Raw genomic sequence first — 18,505 nt, forward strand, 5'->3', positions numbered from 1 at the left:
GCCGTCGGATCATTCTTCATCAAGACAATGCCAGCTGTCACACATCTCGTCTAACAACCGACTTTATGAACAGTCAAAAAATCGAATTGATGGGTCATCCGCCGTACAGTCCTGATTTGGCACCCAATGACTTCTTCTTGTTCCCGAATGTCAAGAATAAATTGCGTGGACAATGATTTTCGTCAGCGGAAGATGCCGTTGATGCGTTCAAAAACCATATTATGGAGGTGTCTCAAGAAGATTGTAAAAACTGCTTTGACAAATGGTTCGAACGAATGCAAAAGTGTATTGACCATAAAGGAGAATACTTCGAAAAACAATAAAGCAGTTTTCAATGCCAAATTCCTGTTTTTTCATTGTTAGGCTCAAAATATAAATAGTGACCCTCGTACCACATCCATGATGGTTGCGGTAAACGTAGTTTAAATATTGCATGAGTAAAGTTTTGTATTTTTGGAATACCGACCCAAATGCCATATCCTTGGTTAATTAAGACAGTGGTCCTTCGAAATTAATCTGGAAACAAAAAAAAATCCAATTTGCAGTGTGAAAACATGAAACTTTACTTATACAATTCACACCACATGTCGTCAGCATCATAAATAGTAAAAAGAACTATTGTCTAGACACACGTACCTTCACTGAGATCCTAATCAGATCCTAGGTTCTTCATCAGGGGCGGGGAAGGAATGAACTTTACATGCAGGTAAAATAGGTTAAGTGGTTATAAATAATAGGTCAAATCATTAAAGAAACCTATACCAAGAAGTTGTGGCTATCCATTTTCCCTCCTCCAGCAAGAGATATACTAAATACATAAAAATTTATTATACAGTCAGTCACCAAAAAAATAGCACCGCTCTTAAAAATTGCATGTTTAGCATGATTTAATTATAACAATAACCTATGCTAGACTGCCCTCGAAGCACCTTGGCCTATCTCCCGACTGCCAGTCTTCCTCTCACAATCCTACCTAGAGGTGTGGAGATCTTCAACCGGTAATCGGGTGATGTGGGCTCAGCACGTCGAACCCTCAGCCATTATAGGATATATCCGGGACCGGGTTATGCTACTCTCTCGTAGTATCCTTATTTCCTCACAATGGTGGTTTCCCACCAGACCTATACATAGGACGAACCCAGGCAGACTCAAACCCATGCCATCCCTCAGTCAGGAGTCCAAAGCACAGCACCTTAGACCGCACATCCACGGAGGAGGATGATTTAATAATCATCATAATTTTTCTTCACCCTTGCTCTGGTCTGGTTCACATGCTCAGAAAAATAGATATTGTTTTCTATATCGTCCACTTGCTGGAAGATCACATAATTCATAGCATAAGCACTCCAGTGGTGCTATTTTTTTTTTGTGACAGTCTGTAACTTACTGATTACAAATCAGAGATGTAATACCAGTGTTAGCCAGTTATTAACCTAATTTTAATATTGAAGAATTATTACAGGCAACTTTTCTTTTTAACTTTTCATCTTTTTCATTTTCTCCTAGTTACCTTGAGAAATTCACAGAATTCCTGAGGTTGTTTGTGAGTTTGCATTTGAGACGATTTGAATGTAATTCAAAGTTCCCTGTTTTGGAATTTCTTGCTCTCCTTTTCAAGTACACATTTCAGCAGCCAACATTACAAGGATTCTATTCATGCCTAGAAATTTGGACCATATTCCTAGATTATTTGTCCACAAGACTAAAAAATAGACAAGTGGATCAAACTAGCGTGATAGAAAGGTGAGTACTCAATGACATTCTGCTGGGTTTCAAACTAGTGATAGTGTAGTTCTGTTACAGTATAATTGAGTTAGTTGTGAACACTGCAATAAAAACTGATCACTTGGTTTGTATCTGTTTTATTCACAGCAATTTATGACCTATTTACTGACTTCTCCCTGTAGTATGAAACTGGGTAACAAATGGCTCTGGGAGAATTTTTGGTTGCGTTTATTAAATTATGAGCTGGGACTTTTCAGTTATGTTCAGTATACTTATGTCTTGCAGTAAAACATCTCCACTTTTATAGCAATTACACTAGCATGTGCTCTCTCATGTATCATGAAATAAATTTACTACCCATGGGATAGATTAATCGCTACTTTATCATTGTTGAATAATAAATAAATGTCATGAAAAGATTCTTAGGCTATTGGCCAGGGGAGTTGTGGAAACGATTCCAAGCTTTTGAGAGCTAACATTACTCATCTTCAGGGTAGAAATCTTTTGATGATGAGAGTGACGTTAGCTCTCGAAAGTTTGGAATCCTTTCCTCAACTCACCTGGCCGATGGCCCGTGAGAATCTTTTCATCATTCATTGCCAGGATTTGTCGGTAAAATACACTTTCATTATTTATAATGAGTTTCTAATATTCACCTTTTTTACTCTAAGAAACTCATTAGGGCTATGGTCATTAACATGAATTAATAATGTAAATAGATATTTAGTAATATTGGATTGATATGTCTGTTTAAATTCAGTGTTTTGAATATGTGTTACTACAATTGTCGGTGTGTGATTATAGTGAAATGTACAAAAATAATGTTTCTTCTGTGATATTAATAAAAAAATCCTTTCCTGTGAAGTTAGATCCAGATTGTGTAGAAGTAGGATTCCAAACATTCTCAATATTTGTCTTTTTGACTAATGTCATGCTCATTACCATTTTCTGTCTGCTTTTTTCTTCTCCAGATGCCAATTAATGAGAGAGTGAGTGTACCCTAGAACTGCTTCTGCAGTAAATTTGTGGGAAAATTCCAATCAGAGATCACCTACCTTAGTAGTTGAACCACTCTGTAGTAAAACTTTATCTGTCCCAATGGTTTGAACCTTTCTTTATGGCTCTTGAAAAAGATGGATATTTGAAGGATAGACACATAAAAGTATCAGCTTTACAACAGAAGGAACATTATTTGGTTATATTTTATTCCTCCATTAATCGACCATATTTACTCATGTATAATGTGAACTTTTTCCAAAATTTTTGCCTCCAAAAACTGTGAACTGTATTATGCACGGAATAATTCGGACAGCCAACATGAAACCACACATGTTTTCACTATGTCACTGCGTATAATATGTATATATGAACAGGTGCAAATACAAATTACCTGGTTGGATTTCTTTAGTAATAATATTTTTTTTAAAAAAAACTATAAAATTGAAATGGCTGTGATTTTTCACTTTGTAACTGAACATTTTGTGACACCGAGAAAAGCTGCACCATTTTGGCAGAATTTTGAGCATGCACCTCCCGTCACATGGGATACATATCAGCAGTACAGGGTCATCGAGAATGATTGCCGGGATATTAAACTGTTATTATAAAAGAAGTATTTAATGGATATTATAAAATAAGTATTTAATGGATATACAAAAGATAAAAATAAAAATGTTAAAAAACTTACGTGAGTGAGTATAAAAGTTTTGCAGACGACGTTTCACGAAGCTACGCTTCGCTTCTTCAGGTCACTTATCAGTATTTAAAATACTTCGTCAAGAACATAAGAAATCCAGGATTAGGTTAAAAGGGGTGATAGGATAGGATATGGAATTAAAAATACCTGAAGTTAAAAATGCCATGTAGGCTAAGAAACAAATCTAAAAGATTAGTGCCCGTACTACCATATTGAAGGAATGGCTGTAGTAGCATACAAATGCTACATTCCTTCCAATGAAAACTCCACAGACTCAGAAGCAGCGTGGGTCACTTCCGGCGTGACATGGAATTTAACAGATTCACTCCTATTATTTCCCCATCGCTTAAACATGTGAATCCAGGCTTCGTTCAGGTTACCGTCGTCCCTGTTTAATTTTTTCCCCTCTATCAACACAAATATTTGCGGCCTCGTGAACGTTCAAATCAGGTTGTTTATGTACCCTTTTTATAACTTCTCTTTTATCAACTTTATGGTTAAATTCTAAAATATGTTCAGAAAGCCCGGTTTTCGGAGATAGTTCCCTAATATCCTTGTCATGCTCGTCCCAACGGGTTCCCATGCTTCTTCCAGTTTGTCCAATATACGCTTTATTACAGGAACAGGTAATCTTATATATGCCCTTCTCGTCTCTGACATCCTTTCGCCCTTTTCCATCCTTTTTATATTCAGTAAAAAATTTCTCGATATTTCGGGGAGCTCTCATTCCCCCTTTAATCCTGAAGCCTTTTAGAATTTTGTCAAACTTTTCGGATACCCCTTTTACATATGGGATGCCGACGTATTTGTATTCTATTTCCCCTACCTCGTTATTCTTACTTATCCCCTTCTTTCCACCTTCATTATTCAAGACTTTAAGTGCCCCCCTCTTTATTCTCCTCATTTCCTCTACTTTATAACCGTTTCTTAACCCTACCTTCATAATCCAATTTTCTTCTTTCTCTCTCTCCTCCCTACAATTACAAAGTCTCCCGGCCCGAATGTAGAAGTTCATGTATAGATTATTCTTAATTCTGTTTGAGTGTTCAGAATCTTGGTGGATAAATCTGTCCCCTGCTAATTTTTTGTGGTAAACCCCGGTTCGAACACTGCCATTAACCCGTTCAATCCTCAAGTCCAAGTAGTTGATTACTCCTTCATTTTCTACCTCACATGTGAATTTTATTCTATCGTCCTGTCCTCCCATAATTTCGAAAATACAATCTAATTTTTCTTTTTTCCCGATAATCAAGATGTCATCAACATATCTACAAAAATATTTGATATCATTGTTAACCTCCCTCAGTGAATCTTTCTTAATGTAATGGAGGAATATGCTGGAAACTATTCCCGAAACAGGGTTGCCCATAGCCAGTCCCTGAATCTGCCTATAAATTTTCCCATTGAAACAGAAATAATTATATCCTGAGACTAAATGAAACCACCGAACGAACTCCCAGGCGGTCACAACATCAATTCCCTTATCCATAACCCATCTCTGAAGACAATCTGCTGCTTTATCTCGAGGGACGCTAGGATACAAATTAACAACATCAAAACTACGAATTTCATCCTCCTCATCTAGGTTTATCCCCTCCAATCTCTTCTTCACTTCCCAAGAATTCTCAACACTGAATTCGGTCTTTCCTCCAACCTCCCTTAGCCTCTCTACTAATATTTTCGCTAGTTTATACCCTGGATGAGATACATGGGTATAATCGGTCTCAACGGGATCCCTTCCTTATGAGTTTTCGGAATACCGAAAGCGATAGGAAGTTCACCCTTCTTACAATATTCAATAAGTTTCTTCTTTTCTGATCGCGGAAGAGTCAAACTGGTTTCTATCCCCTTCTTAACTACATTTTTAACTTTACTTATTGGGTTTCGTTCTATTACTTCAAAATCATCATTGGTGAAACAACTTTCCAATTTCTCCCTATAAGTTTTCTTCTCCATTATTACCAATTTATTTTCCTTATCAGATCTAATAAGGAATAAATCGTGTTTGTTGACCCATACCCTCACTCGTTTAAGTTTTTCACCTAGAATTCGATGCAAAAAAAAAAAAAAAATTGGTAATAATGGAGAAGAAAACTTATAGGGAGAAATTGGAAAGTTGTTTCACCAATGATGATTTTGAAGTAATAGAACGAAACCCAATAAGTAAAGTTAAAAATGTAGTTAAGAAGGGGATAGAAACCAGTTTGACTCTTCCGCGATCAGAAAAGAAGAAACTTATTGAATATTGTAAGAAGGGTGAACTTCCTATCGCTTTCGGTATTCCGAAAACTCATAAGGAAGGGATCCCGTTGAGACCGATTATACCCATGTATCTCATCCAGGGTATAAACTAGCGAAAATATTAGTAGAGAGGCTAAGGGAGGTTGGAGGAAAGACCGAATTCAGTGTTGAGAATTCTTGGGAAGTGAAGAAGAGATTGGAGGGGATAAACCTAGATGAGGAGGATGAAATTCGTAGTTTTGATGTTGTTAATTTGTATCCTAGCGTCCCTCGAGATAAAGCAGCAGATTGTCTTCAGAGATGGGTTATGGATAAGGGAATTGATGTTGTGACCGCCTGGGAGTTCGTTCGGTGGTTTCATTTAGTCTCAGGATATAATTATTTCTGTTTCAATGGGAAAATTTATAGGCAGATTCAGGGACTGGCTATGGGCAACCCTGTTTCGGGAATAGTTTCCAGCATATTCCTCCATTACATTAAGAAAGATTCACTGAGGGAGGTTAACAATGATATCAAATATTTTTGTAGATATGTTGATGACATCTTGATTATCGGGAAAAAAGAAAAATTAGATTGTATTTTCGAAATTATGGGAGGACAGGACGATAGAATAAAATTCACATGTGAGGTAGAAAATGAAGGAGTAATCAACTACTTGGACTTGAGGATTGAACGGGTTAATGGCAGTGTTCGAACCGGGGTTTACCACAAAAAATTAGCAGGGGACAGATTTATCCACCAAGATTCTGAACACTCAAACAGAATTAAGAATAATCTATACATGAACTTCTACATTCGGGCCGGGAGACTTTGTAATTGTAGGGAGGAGAGAGAGAAAGAAGAAAATTGGATTATGAAGGTAGGGTTAAGAAACGGTTATAAAGTAGAGGAAATGAGGAGAATAAAGAGGGGGGCACTTAAAGTCTTGAATAATGAAGGTGGAAAGAAGGGGATAAGTAAGAATAACGAGGTAGGGGAAATAGAATACAAATACGTCGGCATCCCATATGTAAAAGGGGTATCCGAAAAGTTTGACAAAATTCTAAAAGGCTTCAGGATTAAAGGGGGAATGAGAGCTCCCCGAAATATCGAGAAATTTTTTACTGAATATAAAAAGGATGGAAAAGGGCGAAAGGATGTCAGAGACGAGAAGGGCATATATAAGATTACCTGTTCCTGTAATAAAGCGTATATTGGACAAACTGGAAGAAGCATGGGAACCCGTTGGGACGAGCATGACAAGGATATTAGGGAACTATCTCCGAAAACCGGGCTTTCTGAACATATTTTAGAATTTAACCATAAAGTTGATAAAAGAGAAGTTATAAAAAGGGTACATAAACAACCTGATTTGAACGTTCACGAGGCCGCAAATATTTGTGTTGATAGAGGGGAAAAAATTAAACAGGGACGACGGTAACCTGAACGAAGCCTGGATTCACATGTTTAAGCGATGGGGAAATAATAGGAGTGAATCTGTTAAATTCCATGTCACGCCGGAAGTGACCCACGCTGCTTCTGAGTCTGTGGAGTTTTCATTGGAAGGAATGTAGCATTTGTATGCTACTACAGCCATTCCTTCAATATGGTAGTACGGGCACTAATCTTTTAGATTTGTTTCTTAGCCTACATGGCATTTTTAACTTCAGGTATTTTTAATTCCATATCCTATCACCCCTTTTAACCTAATCCTGGATTTCTTATGTTCTTGACGAAGTATTTTAAATACTGATAAGTGACCTGAAGAAGCGAAGCGTAGCTTCGTGAAACATCGTCTGCAAAACTTTTATACTCACTCACGTAAGTTTTTTAACATTTTTATTTTTATCTTTTATATATATAGTGAGTAAACGCACAGTTTTCCATAATGGTTAATGGATATACATGTGTGGCATCTTAAAATGTTCAGCAAAGTTTGAAGTTTAGACTTACCTTAGTACACTTTGATATGGGTTTCATTTGTTGCTCTGGTGATGTCTAAACGGTATTCAATCTCCTGCCATGTCTTCTGAATCGCATCCAGAGTTAGTTACAATTGCTGCAGCGACCCTCTTTAAGGTGCTCCTGCGCATGTGCCGTTTTAAGCCTCACGGTCACACAAGATCACACAAAACTTTAAACTTTTCCGAACATTTTAAGATGCCACACATACTGGTAATGTGCTGATTGCTCACAATTAAATACCAACTAAAGGTTAAAAGATTAAAAATCAGTAACTTACGTGTGTGAGCATGAGATTTATCGAACTATGTTTCGAAGGTTATACTACCTCCTCCTTCAGGTTGAAACGATGTTTTCAGACACCTGACATGGTGCCTCGTCGAGAAATCCTCAACCATCACTTGTACCTCAACCATGCATGTACAGGAAGGTTCATTACAAGTCATAAGATATCTTACGGTGACTATTTATATTAGGGCTGAGCCGATACTGATGCAGATGTATTGGTATCGGAAAGTATTAGTTGGGCTTTATTTAGCGATACTGGCCAATACTTTCCTGACATTTTGGTCTTTCATTGGGCTCCACAAAAATGCCATGTGACGCTTTTGTAGAGTCTAATTATCCTGGAAATTATGTAAAATTTGAAGTTTATTTTAATTTTGTGCCAGTTTTGTGTGATAAAGTGTTTACCAAAAATCTCGATCGAGATATTTAAGTGTAACCCCTCGGGTACCAAATTTCTCGATTGAGATATTTCGACATGTTCGTATTTTTTACGTCATAATGTCGCTATTATTTGCTGGAATTGCGATTTTCTTCTTTTATATTATTGTTAACACATATTCTGCACCATAAGGACTGTTGCACGTCTTGTTCTTCCATAAGAAGGGGGGGGGGGGATGGCAGGAAAATGGCAGCTTCCTTTGAAACTGAGTCGATGGCGCATAGACATGTCCTTTGGGGGGTACACGTCGTGTTCTATTGCTCGTATGATAATAGTGTAATGATTTTATTGTTCCAGACATTCCTGCGATCATTTTTATGTGTATTTTGACAATGTCCTGTACTTTGTTGTCCAGGGGGGGAGGGGCATTTTTTCTGAGATTTTGAAATTTTCTGGTTCCCCCCCGTATACATATATACACTCAATGTGCATAAATTTTATATAGGCTGATTCTATGGTTCATTCCGCATATAACGATATATCATTCGTCTGTCTAGGGCAATTAGCCTCCGATCTACAGTCATCTAAATGAAACTGCATTTTGCTTAAAATTGGCACGGTACCTGGGGGCTTACCTGGCAAAATGGGCTTGGTAATCAAAAGGTTAATATTCTGATGTAATTCGTGAATATTCGAAACAAAAAGTCTTGGTAAATTGATGCATATAATTAGTTCCACACTAACATTATTAAATATTTTGAACAAATTTTAATTATTACATTTTTTTAATTACAAATTTCAATTTTCAAGCATTGGTATTGGTGAGAATCAGTGAGAGTATCGGCATGAGTTCAAATTGGTGGTATCAGTTCAGTGCTAGTTCATTTATGTTTTTGTCATTTTTTGGACAGTGTTTTGTGTACTCAGTATGGCAATATAGACCCCAGGGAGCTGCGTCTCAGAGTTTGAATACCACTGGTGTAGATATTATCAATAGTTTAATAGACTTAGGTAGTCACATTTTTTCATCAATGTACATATATACCTTGCCACTTAACGTAGGAACACAATTTTTTTTCTTCAGCAATATTCTGTACTTGCAAAATGTATAATTTTCTTTTGTTTTAGGTATGATGAGGCACTTGTGTCTTTGGTGAATCAGGTGTTACGGAAAATGCAGTTTAAGTTTAATCAGGCCCAACTGGAAGAATTGGATGATGATAGTTTAGATGACGACGTAAGTAAAGTGACATTGTATTATTATAACGTACACAGAGATCTTACTTTCATTTGATTTGATTTTTGTTATTTACTGTCGTTTTTCTTCCACTTTTTACTAATTGTGATGATGAGGATTTGTGATGATATGATGAAATTAATGAAGGGACACTCACAAAGAACACCCATGCCCAGGCTGGGATTTGAACCCATAACGCCTGGCATTGTAGCATGTTCTGCAAACCACCCCACCATGGATGTTGATGCAGAGATTTTAAGTTTGTCAGGTGCGAAATGGTAGAGTAAACTATAATAATCCTCCATGTAGAACAAAATATATTTTTTAGAAATCTAAGTGAGCAATGCAGGCTTGAACAGACTCGAACCCACGTTTCTGGCATACCATGCTATTGCTTTACCAACTGAGCTACCTAACCAGCCCTGGATTCGCCTGATTTTGTGCTTGTGCTGTTTTAACTCCATGCTGGGATATACTAGTCACCGTCGACATCAGTACTCTTTCAAGGGCAACAGATCTCATTTTGGTAGCAGTGACAAAGAAAATCCCACACAGATAAAACAGCAATAGTGATGGCAGTCAAAATCTCAGTCTCGGTACCTGAGTTGGTAGAGAAATAGCATGGTGTGCCAGAGACTTGTGTTCAAATCCTGCTCGATTTTTAATTTTTCCGTTCAATTTCTACATAGTACATTTGTGTGCCAAATTGTAATGATGAGGCATTTTTTTTTATTTGCTTTCAAAAATGATTGATTTGTTGATTTAAATATTGGTGGGTGCATCGGCAGATATGGCCGTTTTGCACCCTTCAATGCATATGGGGAAATATCCCCTTATCTAACATTCTTCCTTAAAATGTTAAAACAAGGGGTGTAAGAAGCCCCTTGAGAAAGGGTAAAAGTGCGAGGCTGTAAAGGGACCTGCGCAAGACAAACAACACATTTAAAGCTAAGAATAAACAAAAAGAACTTCCTCACAGACAGTGGAAGAGGCCAGCTCTTCTCAAAAAGCTAAAAACGTTTGTTTGATGACAGACAGCGGAGAAGATTAAAAGTCTACCTTAAGAAAATCGGCACATTCAATAAGAATATGCCGAACACTTAAAATGACGTTACAAACACGACACATTGGAGGGTCTCATGATATTAAATGTTACAGTGACCATACAGCATCATTTTCATCAGTCAACCAAACCATTCCCACACTCAGCAAACAAAAAAGACTAGATAAATAAGTACACATTGGCCCAAATATGCATCTTTCTCTGATATCACTGGTAGACAGTGACATTTTTTTTTTGAATGAATGAAGGTGTTCCTTTTAGTTTTCGAGCTGCTGAAGACGAATCTGAACTTGGTTTTTGTCCTGCACCCTCAGATTTAGAAATAATGCCAATTAAAGTATCAACCTTTAGACCCTGGCCGAAATTTGAAGGAAATCAAGGAGCTTCCTGTTGGCGGTCTTTGTGCCCCTCTACTAATTATCCTAGAATCACAAATGATATCTCGTTGGAAAACTTATGGAACACAGATTCCAACAAGGTACATTTGGGACCCATCACACTCAATTTGTAGAAGAAGAAGAAAATAAGAAAATTGGGGAAAAGGTTAATTTTTGGAGAACTTGAGGTAAGTTTGCAACACTTACAGTTGTGCTACGCAAACATAAACTCAGTAACACACACCCTATACATTAAGTTGGCTAACTGAAGTTGTGTTGTAGGATGAATTTCAATGAAGAAACATATGTAAAGTATAGAGATTGCAATATGTATACAGGGTGAGTCAAAAGTCCCTGACCACCCCTTATAAATTGAAAGGGAGTGTAGATTGCAACAATTGTCATGGTAGTAATATGTTAGGCCTAGGGGGAAACTTTTTGGTGCATGTCATGACAATGTCCACCATCTTGGATCCAACTTCATTTCTTTAAATGGGAAGGGGGGCATGTGGGGTATGGTTTTGGGCTAGAATTTCACCAGGAATTCAGTGGTGAAGTCAGATGTATGAAAACTTTAATGATAAGGAAGTTATGGTCATATGAAAATTACACAATGAGTTCAATATGCTGTCCTTCTTGTGCTGTGCACATGTTGAGACCATTCTCCCATGCTCTGTGGACACGGAGCAATATCTCAGGTGTGATTTGTACACAGGCATCCAGTATCTGTTGCTCCAAGTGACCTACACGTCGAATCTTTTCGGCAAACATGATTGGTAGGTAAAAATCGAGTGCAGGGAAATCTGGTGATTGGGTAGGGCATTCCACTGACGTTCGTCGACCAGGGAACTGGAGGTCCAGATAGTGACGAACCTGTCGCCCATAATGAGGTGATGCCCCATCCTGCTGAAAATATGAGGGGAAGCTGCCATCCCCCATCAAAACTGACGAAAAAAATGTTTTTGTAACAACTGCAAGTAGCCCTGCATTTAAATTGTCATGAATGAAGAATGGGCCAATGATATGTGTCCCCCAGATCCCAGCTCACACCATAACCTTCCCAGCACCAACCATATTGCTCGGGTCTCTGCACAACGGTTTCTCGGAGGACCAATACCGCATGTTCTGTTTATTCACTTCCTCATTCACATAAGAATTTGCTTTATCAGAATGCAGAATATGCAGTACAAAGTGTGGGTCCTGGCAAATTTGCTCCACAGCCCATTCACAAAACTGCATTCTCCTATCCCGGTCGTCCTCAGAGAGATGCTGCTGCAGATGCATCTTGTACGGGTGCCACTTAACCATCTTTTAACACCCTGCAAATGGAACTCTGCCTGACACCACATTGCACAGACATTCGACGTGTGCTGCACTGCGGAGACTTGGCAAACGATGCTAGCACTGCCGTATCTGTTCCTTCGTCAGTGGCAGTTCTGGGACTACCATATTGTGGACTGTCCTGGACTCTACCGCTCTCTTCGAACGTGGTCAGTAATTGGGACACTGTAACATGCAACGCTGAGTTCTGTTAAGGGTTCCGTTCATTGAAATCACGAGCTACAGCATGGGCACTTCTGCCTCCCCCCCTCCCCCTCCACACACACAGCTTGATGATCTGGATTTGTTCGCCCGTGGGGCGTTACCCCCACATCCCCTATATGCCTTCATGGCGTGGTGCTATGCACAGGGGAACACTTTACCTTTTTTTTTTTTTTTTGGTCAATGGCATGGTTCAGCACCTGCAAATGATATGTAATTATTACTTTCATATGTCCATAACTTCCTTATCATTAAAGTTTTCATAAATCTGACTTCACTGAATTCCTGGTGAAATTCTAGCCAAAAACCATACCCCACATGCCACCCCTTCCCATTTAAAGAAATTAAGTTGGATCCAAGATGGCAGACATTGTCATGACATGCACCAAAAAGTTTCCCCCTAGGCCTAACATATTACTACCATGATCAATTGTTGCAATCTACATTCCCTTTCATTTTATAAGGGGTGGTCAGGGACTTTTGACTCACTCTGTATATTGTAATATGTATACTTTACATATGTTTCTTCATTGAAATTTGTCCTACAGGACAACTTCAGTTAGTCAACTTAATGTATAGGGTGTGTGTCACTGAGTTTATGTTTGCGTTACGCAACTGTAAGTGTTGCAAACTTACCTCAAGTTCTCCAAAAATTAACTTTTTCCACAATTTTATTTTCTTCTTTTTCTTCTACAAATTGGGCGTAATGTGTCCGAAATGTACCTCATTGGAATCTGTGTTCCATAAGTTTTCCAACGAGATATCATTTGTGATTCTGGGATAATTAGTAGAGGGGCACAAAGACCGCCAACAGGAAGCTCCTTGATTTCCTTCAAATTTCGGCCAGGGTCTAAAGGTTGATACTTTAATTGGCATTATTTCTAAATCTGAGGGTGCAGGACAAAAACCAAGTTCAGATTCGTCTTCAGCAGCTTGAAGACTAAAAGAATTTTAGAAGTTTAATTTTGTTGATCAGTGTATTTAGAGGGAGTATGTAATTGTGATCGTTATTTGGAAGTATCAAAAGCTGCTATTAAAATAAGGTTGCCAAACATCTTGAGTTGGTGGAGAGAATCCGTGTATTTTATGACTACATTTGGGATGTGAATAATGTCCCAATGTTTTATGTTACCACACATTTAGTTATGTTCCTTTTTGTTATAGGAATCGCTATTGATACATATCAAATCTAATTTTAGTTAGTTCAAACATGATGAAAAATGCTGTATTAAATTTTTAGTTTGTTAGAATATTTTAAAGTTTGTGTGTTCATATGTCTTTGTTTAGAATACCTGAAAAATAGGCATCAATTCCACTTCTATTACAAGTTTTTAGTAAGTGTATTTATTTGAAAATTATTTCAATGTTTGTCACCTTATAATCGATGGTTTCCAGGATCAATTCTTGGTTCCATGGCAAATTGGAAGCTCAGTTCTTATAATTCTTTTTTGTTCATAACATTTAAGGAACTTTTGCCATGACCTTTTAAAAAGTTTTGATGAAAAATTAGCATTGTGGCATTTTGGTGCAAATAATATGGTTCCAGATTTTAGAATAGCATTGACTGGTGCATCAGAAGCAGATTTAGTTCTTAGTAATACTTCTTGAAAGCATATAATTTATTTGTGTGTTCAACATTTTTTGCAATTTCTACTTTGCAGGAAGAAACAGAATGGCAACATTTTCTCCGCCAATGCATTGAAACTATTGCAAAAGTTGCTGACCTTGCTCCTTTACAGATATATGGCATTGTGGTAAGTTATTGATTATCAGCACAAATAAATCTTAATAGTAATAGTAGTTTGTTTCATGTAATAAGCACAATATGGAACCAAAATGCACCACTAAGTAAAAAAAAAAGTACAGGATTACACATAAAATATGTAAGATATAGAACAGCCTAGTCAGAACAATATATGTATATTTAATCACATTTCAAATCATAGTTTTACATACTTGTTAAAAACAACAGAAAACACACAAACAGCACGATAAAAAACACGTTAGGAGTTCTTCCAAGCTTTCGAGTCCATCTCGGAATCATCATCAGGGCTGGTCAAGAGACAACGAAAGGGACGCGGTTGAAGTTCTGCTGGTGCTACTCGCTGTGTGTGCTGGAAGATGTCATTGCGGTCTTGCAGTGTTGACAAGTTCATGTATGTTAGGATTGTTGGCTGGTGGAGATGGATTTTTAGGATGACTTCTTCCAGCAGACATAGTGAGTAGCGCCAGAGGAACTCCAACTGCGTCCCCTTTTGTCGTTTCTCGACCATCCCTGATGATGACTCCGAGATGGAATCTAAAGCTTGGAAGAACTCCTAAAGTGTTTTTTGTTTGTAACAAGTATGTTGCCAGCACGTGACGTAAGAAGTTATTTCCTGTCATATAGTTTTCATGTTGCTACTAAGCCTCCAACACTGCACAATGATCTTAGAACTAATCAAATGTTTCTGATGAGTATTTTATAAGCTGTGCCTAGAGCCACATATTTTTGGTGAATAAAAGATGAAGATTTCTGTACGAAGACTAGGCATATATTTCATGATCAAAAGCAGTAAATAAAATTGCATTTTGGTGTTAAAATGGTGAATAGAATGCTAAATTTGATTTTAAAACTATACTTATTGCACAAAATAAACTTTTCCCTTCTAATAGCACATTTATGTAGTTGTCAGACTATAAAGTTATTCCTGTATAAAGAAGTACATTTTTGCTTTTCAAATATTCACAGCAGAATTAATCAATTTTTTGTTATTCACCTAACTCACAGGATAATTCAGATTTGAGAAAGTGCCTTGTCAGTAAATGAACTCTAAATTTCATGTTTAAGATTTTATTTCGCATTTTGCAGTTCATTTTGCATCATTTCATGACAAAACATGAAAGGAAAATGCACCTCATACCTTTCACACACATGAAAAATTAACATTTCAATGTGCGATTTCACATTTTGTGTTTCCGTCAAAAATGAAATAAATATGCATGCCTCTAGCTATATCTCGTTAAGAAGTAGTCACTGTTTATTTGCAAAGGCAATTCCTAATGTACAAATTAAGTTGTTTTAGATTTTCTTGTATTCTTGTAATGTAGGCAAATCTAACTGTGTTAACCATTGAAGATAGTGATATTCATAATAATTATTTTTGCATTTCATGCATAGCAACCAGAACAAACTTTCCACTATTTATAATGTGACTAAGTAGAGTAAATTTCAGGTCATTATGTAGTGTTTTTTGCCTCATTTATTTTTTGTTTACAATCATAGTTACCCTCCTCATCCTATTACTGGTTCTTCTGTGATGTTCATTATCCAGATTGTTCATCATTTAGGTCTAGCAAAACTGTTTTATCTGCAAGCAGGATAATTTTGCAACTAAACAATGAATGTTTATGACTTATCAGTGTCCATAGAAAAGATAGGAAGTACTTTAAATCATAACAATCATCATTTTTAAAAGTGTTACGCCTAATGTTCTTCCTTATAATATAAATGTTTTAAAAAAAAAGGTCAAATTTTGAGTGAGCATTCATTCTTGTATTTTAGTAATTTTATTCATATTTGGGAAATGAGAGATGCGGTGGTAGATAAATACAGAGAAACTGGTACTCACTTTTTCCATGAAACTTGTTTTTTCAAGTTCAACACATCAAGTTCCAATGAGGATGGTAGCAGTGGCCTCTGAAATTAATAAAAGTATGGAAAGAAAAAAAGTACTTTAGTTTAAAAACTAAGTACCAGTTTCTCTGTATTTATTTAGTAACTTTACATTACTTTTCTACATCTTGAATTAATTGTGACGTGAAGACAAATGGTGAACTAATAAAATTGGTAATTGTTGGCTGGTTATGGTTTTAATGATAGATTTCATGATTTGTCACTGGGGAGTTTGAAGATTTTTAAGACAAGTTTGCATTTTTTTTGCTGCACTGGTAAGAAATAAATAAAAGAAAGACACTAAAAATTGAAGGAGGAGCACCATATGTCAGTTTCACCTCTCTTCACCAATCTTCTTATCACACTTAACCAGCCCTTTTCTCCTCTTTCTACTTCTTTCACAGTTTGCACCACATAAAAAAAATCTTCTGCAAAACTTGAAGAAAAACAAAATACTGAATATGACCAGACATTGAAAACTTCATCTGTGTTCGGTGGAGGCACGTAGTGGTTCGGGTCCCACTTTAAACTGTAGGTCCAGTCCTGATTAGCCTTACTGTGCATAAAGTGAACTTAAAGCACCAACTCAATCAATCGATTGGCAAGACATGGTGGTGGTGGGGGGGGGGGGGAGCTAAAAGTAAAGAGGAAATATGAGACTAGTTGTTATCATCAAGTTATGCCACAAGTGAGAACATGATGTTGGCTGCTATCATGACTGCTTGAACACAGATACTGCTCACGTAACAGTAGATTTTTAAGTTCGTTTTTCAAGTTATAATTCATGAGGGACATTGTGAATGGAGGAAGTTGAGTCCACACTCTTGTAGCCAAATGGGTAAATCATGTTTTGGAAAGTGTTAGAGTGTGTTTAGGATGCTGAAGTTGATTATCCTACCTCATTGTATAATTATGAATTTCCCTCTTGAATTTTAATTTCTGGAACAGGTTTTCAGGTGTTCCTGCTTGTAAAGTCTGAATAAAACAGCACAAGATGGATTGATTGAATTGTTATAAGTAGGGTCCTAACTATTGTGTAATGTGCCTCTACCGGGTATTGAATTTGGAACCCCTTGATTACAGTGCAATGGCGTTACCACCATGGCCTGAGGAACATTATTAGACAACCTGAACTTATTCATGTTCATATACAGGGTGTCCCAGAAATAGGTGACATAACTTCAGGAGCACTGTCCTCTGTACATATATATTTTTATATAATTTTAATTTGTATTGCTTTATCTTACCTAATGACACCAAACACAACCATCCTTATTCATATGTATATTTTATATAAGTTTGTGCTCACCCTTTTCTTTGGTCTATTTTTTATCTTTCTGTTGTGCATGCTTCTTTGATTGTATTGTAGGGATGGGCCTATGGAATTTTGGCTGATACTGATAAAAGTGCCTCAGTATAAAATTGACAGTTACTGATAACTCTGCCGATCCAATATAAAATTCCAAGTGGTCCTTTAAGAACCTGAATTGACCTCTGAAATAAATGTGTTTCCAGGTGACTGCAATGCAAAAGAAATTGCATGTTTAGACATTTGCTTTCTTGAAAGCTAGGACTTGAAGATTATCCATAAAAATTATAAGAAAATGACAGAATTTTGTACTAAATTATAAAATATCGGATTGGTAAAATATTCCCAATAATTTTATTGATTCTCTGATATGGCTATATCAGCTGATACTGATAGAGTACCGATTAATCTGTCCCATCCCTCGTGTATGATATATGTTTTCATTGGGGTTAGGTGCCAGAACACCCTCGTGCTTAAACTTTTTCTTTAACCCTTTAAGTGTGGATGGCGTACGCCCTCAGCATTGTGCTGCTGTAGTGTGGAAGGTGTATATATACGCCTTATGTTTGTTTCAACTATATTAGATGTACTGTGGCGTATATAGTCACACAGAGATTTGGTGAGATAGTTCTAGCTGTAGTAGAAACAGGAAATAGTAGCAAGAGAGGAAAAAGAAGAAGACAAAACTAATTTTTCTCTTCTTTTTTTTCATCTTCTTTTTAGTCTTTTTCCTCTCTTGCTACTATGTTTTGTTTCTATTACAGCTAGATCTATCTCACCAAACATCTGTGTTACTATATACACCACAGTAAATTGAATATAGTTGAAACAAGAATAAGGTGTGTGTATATATGCCTTCCGCACTACAGCAGAACAATGCGGAGGGCGTATACTGAATTTGACGAAAAAAAACTACATTTTCCAGCAAAAAACCTACATTTTCAAGTAGCGACTTGTTCAACAAATTGCGCACTTAAGGGGTTAATATGAAGATTAATTTAATCTTGTCAGTGGTTCAGCCCCTTCTCTAGTTAATGGTGGTATAGACACAG

At 37.0% G+C, this 18,505-nt stretch overlaps 1 protein-coding gene across 2 annotated transcripts in view; it reads left to right on the forward strand.

Moving 5' to 3' along the window:
• Window positions 1–18,505, forward strand: part of ebo (exportin ellipsoid body open) — a 151,872-nt gene that overhangs the window by 75,566 nt on the left and 57,801 nt on the right. For both annotated transcript variants that reach the window (XM_083136809.1, XM_083136810.1), the window contains 3 exons: window positions 1,507–1,743; window positions 9,399–9,507; window positions 14,151–14,243. In XM_083136809.1, the coding sequence (XP_082992935.1) occupies window positions 1,507–1,743; window positions 9,399–9,507; window positions 14,151–14,243 (439 nt within the window). The remainder of the gene's footprint in view (window positions 1–1,506; window positions 1,744–9,398; window positions 9,508–14,150; window positions 14,244–18,505) is intronic.

The sequence above is a fragment of the Lepisma saccharinum genome, chromosome 15 (assembly GCF_977018435.1).
Source record: "Lepisma saccharinum chromosome 15, izLepSacc3.1, whole genome shotgun sequence".
Lineage (NCBI taxonomy): Eukaryota > Metazoa > Arthropoda > Insecta > Zygentoma > Lepismatidae > Lepisma > Lepisma saccharinum.